The sequence below is a fragment of the Pezoporus wallicus genome, unplaced genomic scaffold (assembly GCF_028554395.1).
Source record: "Pezoporus wallicus isolate ANWC-B61680 ecotype Strahan unplaced genomic scaffold, APGP_CSIRO_Pwel_v1 contig_6580, whole genome shotgun sequence".
NCBI classification, from domain to species: domain Eukaryota; kingdom Metazoa; phylum Chordata; class Aves; order Psittaciformes; family Psittacidae; genus Pezoporus; species Pezoporus wallicus.
The window spans coordinates 1,888,792-1,904,622 of NW_026635844.1; the positions used below are offsets into that span (position 1 = coordinate 1,888,792).

General features: G+C 39.1%; 1 protein-coding gene across 5 annotated transcripts in view; it reads right to left on the bottom strand.

The window, feature by feature from the left end:
• Positions 1-15,831, bottom strand: part of SKIC3 (SKI3 subunit of superkiller complex) — a 51,757-nt gene that overhangs the window by 22,057 nt on the left and 13,869 nt on the right. For all 5 annotated transcript variants that reach the window (XM_057398383.1, XM_057398381.1, XM_057398382.1 and 2 more), the window contains exons 12-27: positions 13,860-13,993; positions 13,120-13,206; positions 12,927-13,030; positions 12,692-12,818; positions 11,215-11,394; positions 10,302-10,426; positions 9,643-9,896; positions 6,404-6,506; positions 5,731-5,907; positions 4,637-4,781; positions 4,402-4,480; positions 4,211-4,272; positions 4,033-4,089; positions 2,879-2,947; positions 1,820-1,894; positions 1,074-1,215 (exon numbers count right to left, since the gene is read on the bottom strand). In XM_057398383.1, coding sequence (XP_057254366.1) covers positions 1,074-1,215; positions 1,820-1,894; positions 2,879-2,947; positions 4,033-4,089; positions 4,211-4,272; positions 4,402-4,480; positions 4,637-4,781; positions 5,731-5,907; positions 6,404-6,506; positions 9,643-9,896; positions 10,302-10,426; positions 11,215-11,394; positions 12,692-12,818; positions 12,927-13,030; positions 13,120-13,206; positions 13,860-13,993 — 1,920 coding nt within the window. The remainder of the gene's footprint in view (positions 1-1,073; positions 1,216-1,819; positions 1,895-2,878; positions 2,948-4,032; positions 4,090-4,210; positions 4,273-4,401; positions 4,481-4,636; positions 4,782-5,730; positions 5,908-6,403; positions 6,507-9,642; positions 9,897-10,301; positions 10,427-11,214; positions 11,395-12,691; positions 12,819-12,926; positions 13,031-13,119; positions 13,207-13,859; positions 13,994-15,831) is intronic.

Sequence of the window (15,831 nt, forward strand, 5' to 3'; positions counted from 1 at the left end):
CCATTCTCCCTTGTCCTGGCCCCTCAGGCCCTTGTCCAAAGCTCAGCTCCAGCTTTCTTGTAGTCCCTTCAGGCACTTGAGCTGCTCTAAGGTCTCCTGGAGCCTTCTCTTCTCCAAACTGAACCAGCCCAGCTCCCTCAGCCTGTCTCCAGGGCAGAGCTGCTTCAGCCCTCACAGCATCTCCACGGCCTCCTCTGGACTTGCTCCAACAGCTTCACATCCCTCTTGTGTTGTTGCCCCGGAGCTGGATGAGGACTGCAGGTGGGGTCTCCCCAGAGTGCAGTGGAGGAACAGGATCCCATCCCTCGAGCTGCTGCTCACACACTGAGGATGCAGCCCAGCACACAGGGGTGGTTCTGGGCTGCATATGCACACTGCCAGGTCATTGTGAAGTTCTTGTCGAAGCAATCTCATTTTAACATTATCTCATTAAGGAAGTTATCTCATTATCACATTTTAAATGCTTGCACCTTATTTTGTAGCTCTCAAAAATGAGCAACAAATTATTCATCAAAGGATTTATGTACAGTAATGGATGAAGATTTAAGAAAACCCACATTTTCTCCATCTACCTTCCAGGCTAGATATATACAATCTGACCCGATCAGTAAGGCCGCACTGGCTTGGAACCATGCACAAAAATACGGCTCATCTCCTACTGAAGGTTGACAGAATCATATGCTTGAGGTTATAGAGTTACAGAGCATCAGAGAGCAGGCTTCTGTCAAACATCATGGCATGGGGTAGAGGAGGTAGCATGCACATAGACACACCTGAAGGAAGTCTGACAGCAAACATGCAATGACAAGTATCACAAGGCTCTGGTTCTTATTTTGACTGGTCTTTGAAACAAAATCTGCAGGAATGAGCCAGCAAACAGAACTGAAACCTACTTCATATTTTTGTGGTAATAAACATCAGCGCCCCAGTTACCCTGTTTTGGTTCGTTTACAGCTCAAAAGCCTCTCCCTAGCACAGCAAGATCACTCTTCGCCAAAATTAGTACAGATGCATCTGTTCATTCTGAATGCATGTTAATCTTGAGAGGTTAGTAAAGTATTTAAATTACCTACCTGTATATTTGCTCAAGACCACCTGGGCTGATGGAATAGCATTCATCTGAACAATGTTGTACAGATATAGTTCAGTGTTTCTGTTGTTTTTATCCTGCAGCGTTGAACATACCCAGTGGGCATAGCCTTTTGCTCCCTCAGTCTCAAGAAACGAAAAAAAAAAACAAATGGGATTCATTAAACCTGCTCAAGCAACAGCAAAATAATTAAAGATTATAGTAATAATTCTGTGTTTCAAGGCACAGTCTTGCCTAAAAATCTGCATCAGTGTTAAGCAGGAGAAGAAAACAAAAGTGTTAACTTGTCCTTTGGGCAAAGAGAATTCTTACATAAACATATCACTTCCTGCATCACTGGAGGGATGACAGACAAAAAGCTATAAAGAGAATGTGAAGGCCTTCACTTTCTTACAACTAAGGGCACTGGCAATATCCTTGCTCTCCCCTGGAATAGTTATAATTTATGCCTTTGACCTCCGTCCAATTCTGTGGGATGACAAGAATGTCTTTGCATGACTCATGAAACTGATTTCTTAGACCATTTGGAATAAAGCATTTAATAAAGTAAATGCCTGCTAGTCAGTGGCAGCACAAGCCAAGAGCAACAACATAGATGTCACACTCTCTCACGTGGTACACCATAACTGTTTCACCATTTGAGACATGCCTATTTTTTAAAAAATACATCACCAAAGTAGCGATATTAGATATACGGAAACTTCAGTACAATACAACTGTTATACTTACATGCATACTGAGTTCAGTTGTGTGCCTGAAAAGATCCATAGTATCATAGCTGTCTACTGTCTCTGCAATAAGAGCCTACAGAGAAGCAAGAGTTGCTGTAGTCAGGTACTTCAAAATTTATGACATTGACAAAAACTCAGCACACATTACATCATGCACATTTGAAGCATTTAACATGAAGACACTTTCTTTCTCTCACACTCTCCAAGAAACACTGTTTTTATGAATAAACCAAATACAATTAAACTGCACAAGCAGTTTCCAATGTATCAGTACTTGAAAAATCAGTCTTCAGCTGCTACTTCACATTCTTTAGGACACAGACTTTGTGTCTCTTAGCACAACTCAAAACATTGGACAGGAGCTGAATTTTGACATCTAATGGTGCTAGGTTCTCCCCCAGAATCCAGTTTCAATTAGATATCATTAGCAGGTCAGCAGCATGGGATTATGAAGCACACCTACAGTGATCATAAAAGTATGAGTCGCAAGTACTTCTTCTAACTATTCATGGATAGGCAGGAGCATATCCAACCCTCACTGGTAAGGAGAAGGTAACTCCCCAGGAAATAAGAACTGCTTTTCTCCCAGGTACATTACAGACATACTCTTTCTAAAAACAGTGGTGTTAGAAAGCAGGGCTGACAAGAGAGATAACGGGTGCCAGATAATGAGCTAGTGGTACAGCTGAAGCTGAAATATCTAGCACGTTATGAAGATGGTGCTTTGGTGGCAATGCTCAATAAAAAGCCTCAGAGCACAAACAGCAAACAGTGATTGTTTTTTTAATAGCTAGTTTCTCACTGAACTCACAACATCAGCCAGAAAAACATATAAAGTACCTGATGAATGTAGCTCCCATTGTATTACCACTATGGAAACAAAGGTTCCCATCCACTCTCAGGGAAGGTAGAAGCTCCCTTAATGTAAACATTTAATCACATTTACTTAAAATGTGTTATTTTCAAGAACACGATTAAGTAGCAATTATTAGGATGGAGTCAAAGTCTTCTCCTTGACCAAAAAAAGGTTCAGTTTTATGAGTATTTATCACCTTACCTGCCCAACCCAACACAGTAAGTAAGAAGGCTCCACAGACTGTGCTATCTTGAAGGCTTCATGAGCTTGCTGCAGAACCAAAGAATAGAGAGCTATTGACCTATCTGTCACAGTAACACAGCACTCCTGAATATACAGAGGTATTGACATGCAGTAATATTGGAAAAAATTTCACATACACAATTAGGTCACTACTAAAAACATATATTGTGCTCTACAGAACAATACATTGCCTAGAGAAACAAACCACATCAGCCTTACTAAAAAAAAACCTAAAAAAATCATTACAAGATTAAAAGTTCCCCTCCGTTTCAAATGTTCTTCCTTCTGATAACAGCAAAATAGTTCAGCAGCTAGAGTAACCCCTGGATCAATCAATATTTTAACATCTGACTCCTGGAGGATCCAGGTTTGGAAATTTGTTTTTCCTTCACGCAAAGAGTTAAAAAATTATATTTTCAAAATGGTAGAACTGGTTACCACCTACAAGTTATCTTTGCTCTATGGACTGCATATATTAAGAGTTCCTCCCTCAGTGTGGCACAAGCATTAGTAGTCTTAGCAGTAAGTAGCTTGTAGTATCAAGTTATTTTTATTAAAAGGAATTCTGACCTTCACATCTTCAATTACATAAAACTTGGGTAATTCTGACCAGCAAATAGGTTGTTTATAGTTTTAGCTGCATGAGAAATTTGGACTTCACTTAAGATGTTCTATAATTTTTCTCCAAAGAAACTCTGAAGGCTACACAGGATTACAATAAATCATAAATCTGCCAATGAGCATGAAGTAACTACCTGTGGGAAACGCAAAAAATTAAAGTTCAGTTTGTGACTTACAGCTAAAAGTTCCTGGTCAAACCTGGTGTGCACTGCTTTGACTAACCATTTCTCAGTTCTTCCAAACACTTTTCATTTTATCCATTTGCTTGAAAAGCAACGTTACCAATTCAGGAGAATTTTCCTTCCAGAGCAAACATCTAATTTATCTGCATGCCTCAAGTGAGGTACAGGTGCCAATTTCTTTCAAAGACAGTACATTTTTTGCATCTGAGAGAGACATTCTTCACTGTTTGCCCACACTCCTACCCCCATAATCTCCATTAAAATGGTAACAAAAAAAAAAAAAAAAAAGAGGATAGGGAAGAGAGTTACCTCAATATTTCCAGTTGTCAGATACAAAACCCCCAAGTTGGTCCAGGCAACAACATTCTAGACAGAAGAAATGAAGTTAAAACCAATGTATTATTACTATATTCAAACATAACACTGCATCAGGGGAAAAGTTTTAAATGCCCACTTGAAACAGATGGCATCTGCCTACAACACTTACGATTTTCTCAGCTTGAACAGATTTGATGAACGAATGTTGAGCAAGAGCATAATTCCCAATAGCTGGGGAGGTAAAAAAAAGAAAAAAAAGAAAAAAGTAGAGCTAGATCTAGCTGATTCCATAAACACCATTAGTTAAGTTGCCTTCTAATTTAGGATATTATGGAGCTAGAGGTTTCACTGAACACTTACCACTACAGGAAGCAACCACACCAAGTGCATTCCAATAAAGATGATTTTTGCTGTCAAGCCTCACAGCTTTTTTGAGACACTGGAAGAAAATCAAATGCAGATTATCATCATTAGAAAAGCAAAAATTAAGACTTTATGAAGAGATGTAAGTTTTATTGAGGACAGAAAGATTATGCAGACAAGCACCAATACCAATTTAAATTTTAAAGAATGTAATGGGAAAAACAGGCAATACCTGTAAAGACTTCTCTAGAAGTTCACTGATCTCATTCATATCAGATCCCACTGCTGTGAGGTGCTCTGCTTGTCGATAATAATTTATTCCAAGATCACACCATATGCTAGGCAAAGGCATCAGTTTTAAAGCTCTGCCATAACACCTACAGAAATATGAATCACAGAAGCATTATTCCAAGCCTTTCTGCATGAAGAGCAGAGGGCTGAGAAAACATTCAAAGAAGTGCTTAAAAACCTAAACCAACCAACCATGCATAAATACAAACAAAAGCAGACAAGAATGGAAAGCAACAACCAACTAACCCATTTTCTGTCAGGCAGATACCTTCAGAGAATCTTTCCTGGTCTAAAGGCAGTCTGTAGTGCTCACCACATATGAAGCCACTTACGTGCATTAAATGAAAACTATGTCAATTGCAGCACGTATGCTTTTACTTAAAACAAGCACTAGTCATTTTTACAGTTAATCAGACTTCCCCCAGGAAGCATCTGACTTCATATATCATGGCTGAGATTTACAAATCAGCTGAATTTCCTGCCTTACACATCCAACTGCACAAAGCTCAGAGGGAGAGTCACAGAAGATGGCTACAGAAAATAGTTTCTACCATCATGAGCCAGAAACAAGGATTTCCCTCTTCCAATGTATTCTAGACCTCATCGGTAGGGAAGAAAAATCAATGACATTTTTGTAAGAAAGAAATACAGACAGAAAGCTTAAAGTATTATCTTGGACTTTAGTAGTCCTGGGAGAACTAGTTAGCAACTACTGCAACCAATCCATGTGAAGAGGTATAATTTACTGAACGAGAGGCAGCATGTAGCCATGCTCTGGAGACAGAAACAAGGAGAACAGCAGATGCTAGATGAATTGTTGAGAGCCACTGTGGCAATCCTGGAAATATACTCTGAAACGAGTAAGGTAATTTGGAAGAAGCATGAGACTCTATTTACCACCTCATTAATCTTCACTCAATATGCAGGTGTTGGCAGATCAGCATGTCTTTCATTTTCTAGAAATGGTCTAGAACACTTGAGAATCTATACAATCTCAAGATGCATAGAAGCCTGATATAATAAAAAAAACATTACCTTCCTCCCAGTACAAGCAGCTCACTTTTCTTCAGCCTCTGTGTGGCTGCATTTTTACCCAGAAGGGATCCTAGAACTTGAACATTCACTTTAGCTGGTGAAATAACATGCATGCTAGTACAGGTATCTCCAAGCAGTTTCCAGAGGCAAGATACATCAGGACGTTGCTTTGTTGCCCTGTAATTAATGATACAGAAACCCCCAACAACACACATTCAGACACCTCAATATACTTTGCTGAAAGAAAGTTTACCACTTCAGCACAGACTCTAATGTTTGTTTAATCAACGAGCTGTTTGTCTTTCTTTTTTTTTCTTTTTTTTTTTTATTGTTTTCTCCCTATTCAACTTACGGGTCTAAAAGATCAAAAACAAACAAAAAAGCCCCTACAAAATGCCAATATATCCCAAGTTTGTTGGGACTTAGTGTCAGTTCTGCAAATTATTCATTATCTGTCAACATGTAAGCTGACTATACCCACTTCAGCATTTCAGGCCTAAGTCCAGAATGTATTATTAAAACCATTTCCAATAACCACATCCTTGCTTTCAGATTAGAAGCCTGGTCTATTTGTTTTAGTTTACTGGAAGTCCTAAGATACATAACTCTTATTCTTCTGCCTGTCAACCTATTATCCCAGTGGATATTAAATGACTGAGTATTTAGTACTAACCTTGTAAAAAATTCAAGAGCCCGCTCTATGCAATCCATAGCCTTTCTATCAAAAAAGTTATCAAGGGCTGATCTTGCCAAGCTCAGATAGCATTCACCAAGTCCTGAAAATAAAAGAAAATATCCTCTATGAAAAGTGACGTTTTTATGATCTGCTTGATAAAGGAGGTGGGGTGGAAGGATGGAAGCCTGCTCAGTGTTCTGCTTGGTATAAAGATTTATAGCCTGCACAGGTAATGCCAAATTCAAAAGACCCAAAGTGCCCACAATACAGACCTTGCTTTTAATCTACCCTGTCAAGTGTGAACTGTAGAATAACTTGGATATTAAAATAAACCAAATAAACTATTTGGTTTATTAAATTACTATTTAATAAACCAAATAAAATATACTAAAATTATTACTATAAAATAAACTAAATAAAGCATAAACCCCATAGCATTTAAGCTTTGGGTTTCTCCTCAAACATTCAGAAAACCCCTCCAGAGAAATCTGCTCTGCACTGAGAAGTCTTGGACAAATACACCAATTTTCAGTTGACACAAGTTAAATAATATTTCCAAAACACAAACAGAAGAAACAATGTTACAATAGGCTAAAGGGAAAGTCTTCTTAGAAGAAGACTTGAAACCAACATTATTTAATCCTATTTATGTAAGAATTTACTTCATATGATGTATGGAGTCAAGCTGGGATGTAGTTAATTTCCTTACAGCAGCCCTCATAGTGCTGCACTGTGTATTGATAGCTAGCAGGGTGCTGATAACACACTAGTGCTTTGTTTGCTGCTGAGCAGTGCTCCACCAGCATCAAGGCTGCCTCTACAACATCCCTTCCCCCCACCAGTAGGGGTAGGCAAGATCTTGAGCGGGGACACAGCCAGGACAACTGACCCCAACTGGCCAAAGGGATATTCCAGACCATATAATGTCTGCTCAGCAAAAAAAGCTACGGGGAAAGGATGGGAGTGACAGTGGGGTGGGGGGACACTACACATTCATTATTACAGTATTTGTCTTAGGTAGAAACCACTATGCGCACTGAAGCTCTGCTTTCCTGGAAGTGGCAGGACATCACTCACTGATGAGTAGAATAAAACTTTTGCTCCCCTTTGTTTCTGTGTGTGGCCTTTGCTTTTGCTTTATTAAACAGCCTTTCTTTTGACCCACTGTTTTTTTCCATCTTCTTTTCTCCCTTTCCTGCTGAGGAGGAAAGAGTAGCTTGGTAGGCACACAGCGTCCAGCAAGGCCACCAGGTATGCAAATAAAGGCAACTGTTAAAAAGGAACTTCATTTAATGACACAATTTCTAGCATTTTGGAACTGATGAGGTAACTAGTTAACTGCTTGAGTTATACTGTTGCTGGCACAGCAGTGATTCTGTCTGGCAGTAAGTCATGGTACAACCACCATTCATTCTCAGTATTATTTTCACAGTTCTGAAGCTACCTTCCTCATGCCATCACACCCTCTACCTAAACCCAAGCTATTCATCATGCAGTCATGTTTTGCAAGATCTTATCTCCCCCTCACAAGTATTTGTTTTGACCACAGAAGACATCCCAAGATCATGAGCTTCTGAGATGTCAAGAAGCAATGTATTCTAAAACCAAAATTGATCTCATTCCCTGAGGTTATACAGTAAAAGATACACTGGAGCACAGGCAGAATAAACATACCATTTAGTAACACAAAAATAAAATACATCAAGATGATGTATTCAAGTAACATCAGCATAGTTATTTTTTCACCTTCTAGACTATGCTTCCAACAACTCTATTCCAAAACTGAATCCATCTAAATGGATCAGAAAAGAACCGAAAAAACACTGATGTATGTTTCAAAGAATTTTTAGAAGGCCCACAAAAGATAGCACACCAGACTAAACATTAAACAGTCCTAAGAAGGCAAAGACTGGAGGCTCACAGGAGGGTCTGGAGCTAATATATCAGAGATTAGGATGAGAGGGATTATGAGAGAAAATTTAGAAGATACAAGAAAACAAGATAAGTGTAGAGGCAACTATAGGGGAGGAAACATTGATATCATGTGCTTACATCCTGTCTAAGCATTTTATTCTAGGTAATGCTGTCAGCAGTCACCTACAGAAACCAGAAAACCCATGTACACACACACACACACACACACACATTTCTATACAACACCTCTGCAAACTGCTTCTGCAGTCAGGTGTTGCCTTCTTACCCAACAACTAGACAAACTCTCTATCACCAATACTCTTGAACTCCATCATGGAGCTTTTGCCATGTCACTTTAGTCTGGCAAATTCCAAGTGACAAATTTATATAGGAAGAGGTGCAACCACCTTGTACCCCTTTCCAGTAATATGTTTACCGTTGGAATAGTAACCCAACAATTCTGACTTAGTCTTACAAGAACCAGCCTACATTCACCCCAAAATCAAAAGGCCTTATGCACAAGGAAAGAATACTTTCTAACCTAAAAATTCATGCTGGTACCAAGCAGCAAACAGCGTCTATTTCAGATGGATGTATGGAGCGAGAATGACTGAATACTAGGGCCAGGGAGAATGTGAACCAAACAGTTACTCAGTGGCTACCAAAACGTTATACATTCCCAGTATCATGTATCTTAAGAATCACAGTTCTAACACCGGAATGGAGTTACAGTTCTCTTTCTCTCTGCTCCCAGCTATATACCAAAGACCTCTAATGCCACCTCTAACACTTGTGAGACCTCTTGGTATATTTTACTGATACTGTTCATCACTTGAAGGAGCTCAGAGGTGTCTGAATCACCAGGGCTAACAAAAAAAAGTGAGGAACACATGGTCAGGAGCAGCAGAAAATTAGTACAAACACACCTCTTTGAAACGGCAGCCTGATTCTGTGGCCTGTTGAGCCAGCATCTGACTGTGTAGGTAAAACTACAGCACCATTAGCTGGCTTCATCTATCTATCTTCAATTCTTCTACCCATCTGGCCTGGTAGCTACACAGGAATAAGAACTTTTCATACTTGCTTGGAAAAAAAAAAAAAAGTCACACCCATCCATCATGATTTAAGAGCTCTCCAGACATTTGCAGACCACTGCACACTAGCTTTCATGTGGGGGATCACAATGCTCTACCTACCCAAAATCCCAACTCTAATCCTTTCATGCAGGAAAACCTCAATACACCAAGAACCTCTCCACAAAACAAAGCACTACAGTGTGTAGACAGAGAAAAAGTTAACAATTTCAAATTCAGACATCTTACCTTTCAGCGCAGGCACATAATCTTCTTTATCCTTTAAAATTTGCTGATAGGTTGCTACAGCATTTTCATATTTGCCTAGAATCTGCTCAACTGCTGCAGCTTTGTAAACGCTGTACACAAGCCCTGGGTTCAGCTCACTTGCTTTCCTGAAGGATTTTAGAGCTGTTGAATAGCTACCTCTGTTCAAATAAGCCTCCCCTAGAGACTCCCAGCAGTTGGAATCCTTCGGATCAGCCCTGACAGCTGCCTGCAAACTGAAGATAATCAAGATATTAACTTGCTTAAATAAAAAGTTAATACAAGTTAATATAAACAAATTATTTCCTTGTATTATATAAACACAGCACAGCAGTGTTTTCATCTTCAGAGCACATTATATAAACACTGTACTTATTCTTCACTCATTATTCAGTGCTACACCACGTTTGTCTATGCCTGTGACTAGACTTGTTAGTACAGAACACTGCCATGGTGAAAACACTACACTGTGCCAATTCTGAAACTGAAGATAGACACAGCGTGCTCAGACCCATTTCCCATTGTTTAGTACAATCCACCCTATAGTCAGCTAACTTACTTCCAAACTTTGCTAGATCAAAGCCTTTTTTATTGGGGCTTATAGAAAATTACTTAAACCAATCAACCACAGGTTCTCTTACTCAGCCACTGCTTGTGACGGCTGATCAGTTCTCAGGTAGTAAAGTCCACGATGAAGCCAGGCCCATTTTGCTGTACCAGGACTTGCTCTTTCAGTTACCTCATTCAGGACTGACAAAGCAGTGTCCTAACAAAGCACCAAAATATGCCAGGTTAGTAAACATGTATAGCAGTAAAGAACAAAGTTCTTCTTAGAGAAGAATACTGTTAATCCAGCAAATTATTAAGCTGTCCAACCTGTTGATTACTGTTATGAAGAACTGTTACAGAAGCTTCTTAAAGGCTGAGTGGCAGATTACAGGAGAATATTATCACATCTAAAGATGTGATTATTTCTTACGTACTTGTCTTTGCAAATAGATGGAAGCTTCCCGCAGTTTTGTAGAAACTATGATTTATTTTTAAACTAGAAAAGGATATAAGTATTTGCAGCAAGTCAGATGCTTAGATACTTTCCAGATGTTCAAACAACATCCACAAAATATGGGTTGTTTTCTTCCTCTATAATATCACAGGCTAAGAATTTTTTACATAATGCCATATAAAAAACATTTTTCAATTTATACGCTTTTCCTGAAAGCAGGAAGGTGGAAGACAGAGAGAAGAAGTGGTGCAAGTTGAACATGAAAAGAAAACTTAAGTCTTCATGTTCCCTACTGAAAAAATCCTTCATCTAAATCATGTAAGTGATGACCACCATGCTATGCTTGGCTCCCCTACCCTCAGATAGATTTAATTTGGAATTGAAGCATAAAAATTAAGCAGGTCCAACTATGAAAGCTGCTAAGCAATGACAGAACATCTGTTTTCAGAACTTATTCTCAAATACGAGGGAAACATGAAGCAATTCCTCAAAGAACAGAATTAACAGAAAAATGAAACAGCAGTAATCCAGGGCCCTGTATGTTACAATACCATGTCTCCAAGTTCCACACTTAAGTCTACAGCTCCTGTTCCAGATTCCTCATCGGTTCCATCCAGTTCAAAAGCCTTTTTATAGCAACCACGAGCTCTACTTTTGTCTCCAGCAATGTCTCTGTAGTAGTTACCTAAATAACGAAAGACACTTCCCAAGTAGCTGTCCAGTTTTGCAGCCTGTAAGGAAATATGAACACAGTGTAAACCAGCATTTTAAAGGATTATGCTAATGGACAGGTACAGCTATTGTTCAATCTGGGTATCAATTTATTTAAGCTCCTTCTGTGATATGTATGAGAAGTCAAACTTTACGATTTCAGTGATTACCCGAGCTTTAAATATTTGCAGAATCTGCTACAAACCTCATGATACAAAGCATTTTGTACATGAACTACTAATAAGTTAGTTGTGCTAGGAGAAAACAATTCCTTCCTGTCATTTCATATTCTGCTCCATTTCAACCACTATGTTGATACTCTTACCATATTACACGACAATTATCTCCAGACTTCTCTAAAGTTTAAGTTCCTTTTTAGATACTTGGCAGATTAATTTATATTTAAGAAAGCCAGAGACCCAAGCAGCTGAAAACAACTTGAACAATAATAATAAAAAAACCCTCACTGAAAGTAGTCTAGTACCAAAATTATTGTTCAATTCAACTACATTCTCCAGTATACCCTACTGCTACTGAAGTGCAAACAGTAGGCAACGATTTGAGTTGCCAATACCTATCATGATTTTATATGGTGAGTTTTATGTACGTATGTTTGTATACATATTATATATATATGCATACACGCATATACATACACACACACGTCTAGAGTCTTCCTCTGTATACTTCCACATTCCAAATAAAGATGCCAGACTAAATCTTTTGGATTCACATTCTTAACTATGTTCAGAGAAAAAGCCACAAGCACCAAAACCCCAAAGATCAGGTACAGTTCATAAACTACGTTCTGCAGAATTACTTCTATGGATAGACACTGGAACTCTAACACCATTCTCACCATTTTTCCTGCCTCACTTTTTTTCCAATCTGAATTTTGCCCTTCCGATTTCAAAACATCTTCAAAGATCTACACTGGTTATCTAGAGGCCTCCACTTCCATCAAGAAAAGAAGACTTAGAGAATCGCCACTATCTCTGGCTAAATCAAAGGCCTCAAGAAATAGGCAAATAGAGGAAAACAAAAGCAGGGCGATTCCAGGGAATCGCGCAGCTTTCTCAAATGCCTTTGGCACACATGAACTTGGTTTACAGGCTCTGGAGGCTTGTAAATTTTAACAAGTAGAGTCAGAATCACTGAAAGGTTTGGGTTGGAAGGGACCTTAAAGTTCAAGTTCCAAACTCCCTGCCATGGGCAGGGATAAAAATGTTCAAGTCTGTCATTCTAATCAGTGTATTTTCCGTATTTGATTTCTCGTACAGGAAAACACTAATCCTACACGAATAAAGTAGCCTTTACCTTCAAGAACTGAGTGAGTGCTTTTCCTTTGTCTTTTCTTGTGTCATCACTCATGAACCAGTACGTGAGCCCCAGGTACTGATGATACTCTGCAGTTTCAGCCTTTCTTTCAATAGCATTTAGAAAACTAAGCAAAAGAAACAGAAGACAGATCAGACAAGTTCTCGAAAGTGCACAACAGTATTTTCAGTCCTCCCCTGACATATCCCTACTAGAAGAAAGAAAAAGAGTCTACCTTCTTTCTGCCTGTTCATAGTTCTTTTGGGAATAATGGATGAAACCCTCTAGAGCATGGGACTCAGCCAGGTCAGGGTGGGACAACAAAAGCTCTTGTGAAATCTGCAAAAGAATGTCATTCTTCCCTAGTTATTTCCTCTATGAGAACAAGAATTTCACTTAGCTTACAGGAATGACAATACAGCACTAACCTTTGAAGCTTGATCCATTAAACCTTTCTTTAGGTAAGCCTGAGCACTGATAGCTAAAACCACTGGATCACTGTTTGCATCCACAATCTAGAAAAACAAGTAATAGACACAACCAAGTTATTCTCTCAACAGATTAAGAAATCAAACACGTCAAACACAGACTGCATGAAGATAAATACAAAAAAAAAAAAAAAAAAAAACAGACAGAATACCCTTGAGAAGCCTTCCAATAATTTTTATGAAGAACAGGGAGAAGACTGTAGAGAGCAAGGACAAAGGTACCCAAGACTAAACAGCCAATAATGACACTGTGATAAAAAAAGAGGGGAAGCAAAGTCTGCTTAAAGCTTAGCTGTTTGATCTTAAAGTAATATGCTCTTGTTCATGAGTAAGGACAAGTGAATGAAGGATGCAGGGAGTAGGATTACAAAAATAATTCAGATTACAGTGAGCAACAGCCATACAACTAGCAAGAACCCAGCAGCACTGAGCAAGACCAGACAGGGTCAAAAGTGACAGCTTCTAGAATTAGAATTGTGAGTCAAAAGCAGATGTAGAGAAGACTAAAACAACAGAGAAGGAAGGAGTGTTTGGATTACACCGTAATTGCTAGGAGCTGTCTTAATCATACAGAATGTAGAAAGGAGGCAAGGCGAGAAATACACAGCCTGAGTTTTTACTACAAAAAGATGATATCACTTTAAAAAAAAATGTATATGCATTTTAATTAATGAAAATACCTGCTCAATTGCTTTAATGGCTTCTTCTGCAGCACTAGCATCACCTATTTTAATCAAAGCCTCTGCTTTCAACTGGAGTATGAGGTTCTTCCACTGAAGACTAGGGCCCTCAGATGTTCCAAGAGCCCTGAGAGCTGTATCAAGAGAAAAGTTTCATCAAGTGAAAACAGAAAAAGAAACTACGAAGAGCACCACTGCTCCCAGTATCTTTTAAATCTTGATAATTGCAGTATTTCACCCAAATAGAACACCACCAAATAGAACCAGTTTTTGACTGCTGTCCCCCATGATGAAGAAATCATGCTGCGAAATTTCTATCCATTCAAGTTTAGAAGTTAAATCAATTTTAGAAAGGTCCCTTCAGAAACTTGGAGAGACTGTTTGCTTACTACCTGCTGGCCATATAAGTGGAAAGCTACTTTTTTCTGAGCTATGTTCTGAAGAAACAATCACCTTTCAATAGACAAGTTGTTTTTCACTTCATTGTCTAAAGAAAAATTATTACTGAAACAAGTGATTTAACCTTTGTGCAAAGGTAATTCTGTACCTTTCTACACAGTATTGACTATTTCCCAAATACACAGAATAATCTCACCTCAGAGAACTAGGGCATCTGTGTTGTGCTTTGGCATTCTCCAGAGGCACCAATATTCTGACTATATCTAACTGTATCTATCTTCACATATGATGAATTTTTGTCTGACTTGATACAGCCAGTAAGAAAGGCCAAACATAAAGCAATGCCTCCCCAGAATTCTCTCAGACTTCCCACACATTCTTTGGACTGAAGGAAACTATCTGCATCAACAGCATCTTTTAGTAAGGCGCAGATTAATTTATACCTTGCATTGAGAAACAAAATTGTTTGTTCTTTTTATTTGTTAGCTTGTTGTGCCAACTGTATGCTGGGCTTCATTCCCAGTAGTGTGAGCATTCCCCCCTGCAGTGTCATGCCCAGCTCTGGGGCAACAGCACAAGAGGGTCATGGAGCTGTTAAGAGTGAACTCAGAGGAGACCACAGAAATTCTGTGAGGGCTAAAGCAGCTCTGCTTTGGAAATAGGCTGAGAGATCTGGGCTTGTTCAGTCTGGAGAAGAGAAGGCTCTGGACAGATCTTACAGCAGCTTCCAGTGCCTAAACGGGCTACAGGAAACCTGGAGAGGGGCTTTTGACAAGGACCTGGAGGGACAGGACAAGGGGGAATGGCTTTAGCTTGACAGAGGGGAGATTGAGATGAGATCTTAGGCAGAAGTTCTTCCCTGTGATGTTGGTGAGGTTCTGGCACAGGTTGTCCAGAGAAGCTGTGGCTGCCCCATCCCTTGCAGTGTTCAAGGCCAGGTTGGATGGGGCTTGGAGCAATTAGTTCCTTAATGCTAATTTTTCCTGTCTTGTTTTATAGCAACTTTTATTAATGCTATAATCACAGACAAGTTGTTTGATTAATCCTCTGAAAAGAAGGATCACGGTGTAGAATTCACCCTCAGCTCTTCCATGATGAACACAGATGGGAAAAGAATAACTTCATTTTCATTTTTTTGGCAATAAATTTCTTTTTACCTACTTCGCTCTGTTTTCACATTTCCTTTGCCCAAGTTCATAGGCCTTTTGAATCTCCCTTGCTGGCAAGTACTTTTCCTTGCTTTTAATCATTTCCCATGGCTGTTTAGTCAGGTCTGCATACTTTTACCATTCAAGTCTTTCATGAGAAGTTTTTAATTGCATTTTTCTCTGCCAGAAAAAAGTCCACTTCAGCTGCCCTTTATTTATAACCATCAAATAATGGCTCTATGTAGACACGATACGCATTGTGTAGATCATAATAACTGCCCTCATTCCCAGCTAGCACGGATGAAGATTTACATTCCGTGAGGTTTCTTAAGGTGCAATTCTGCAACATTCTCCATTTTACATTAATTTATTAAAATCTTGTATTTCAGGTCTAAATATGGAATCTACCAGCCTAAAATTTTGTG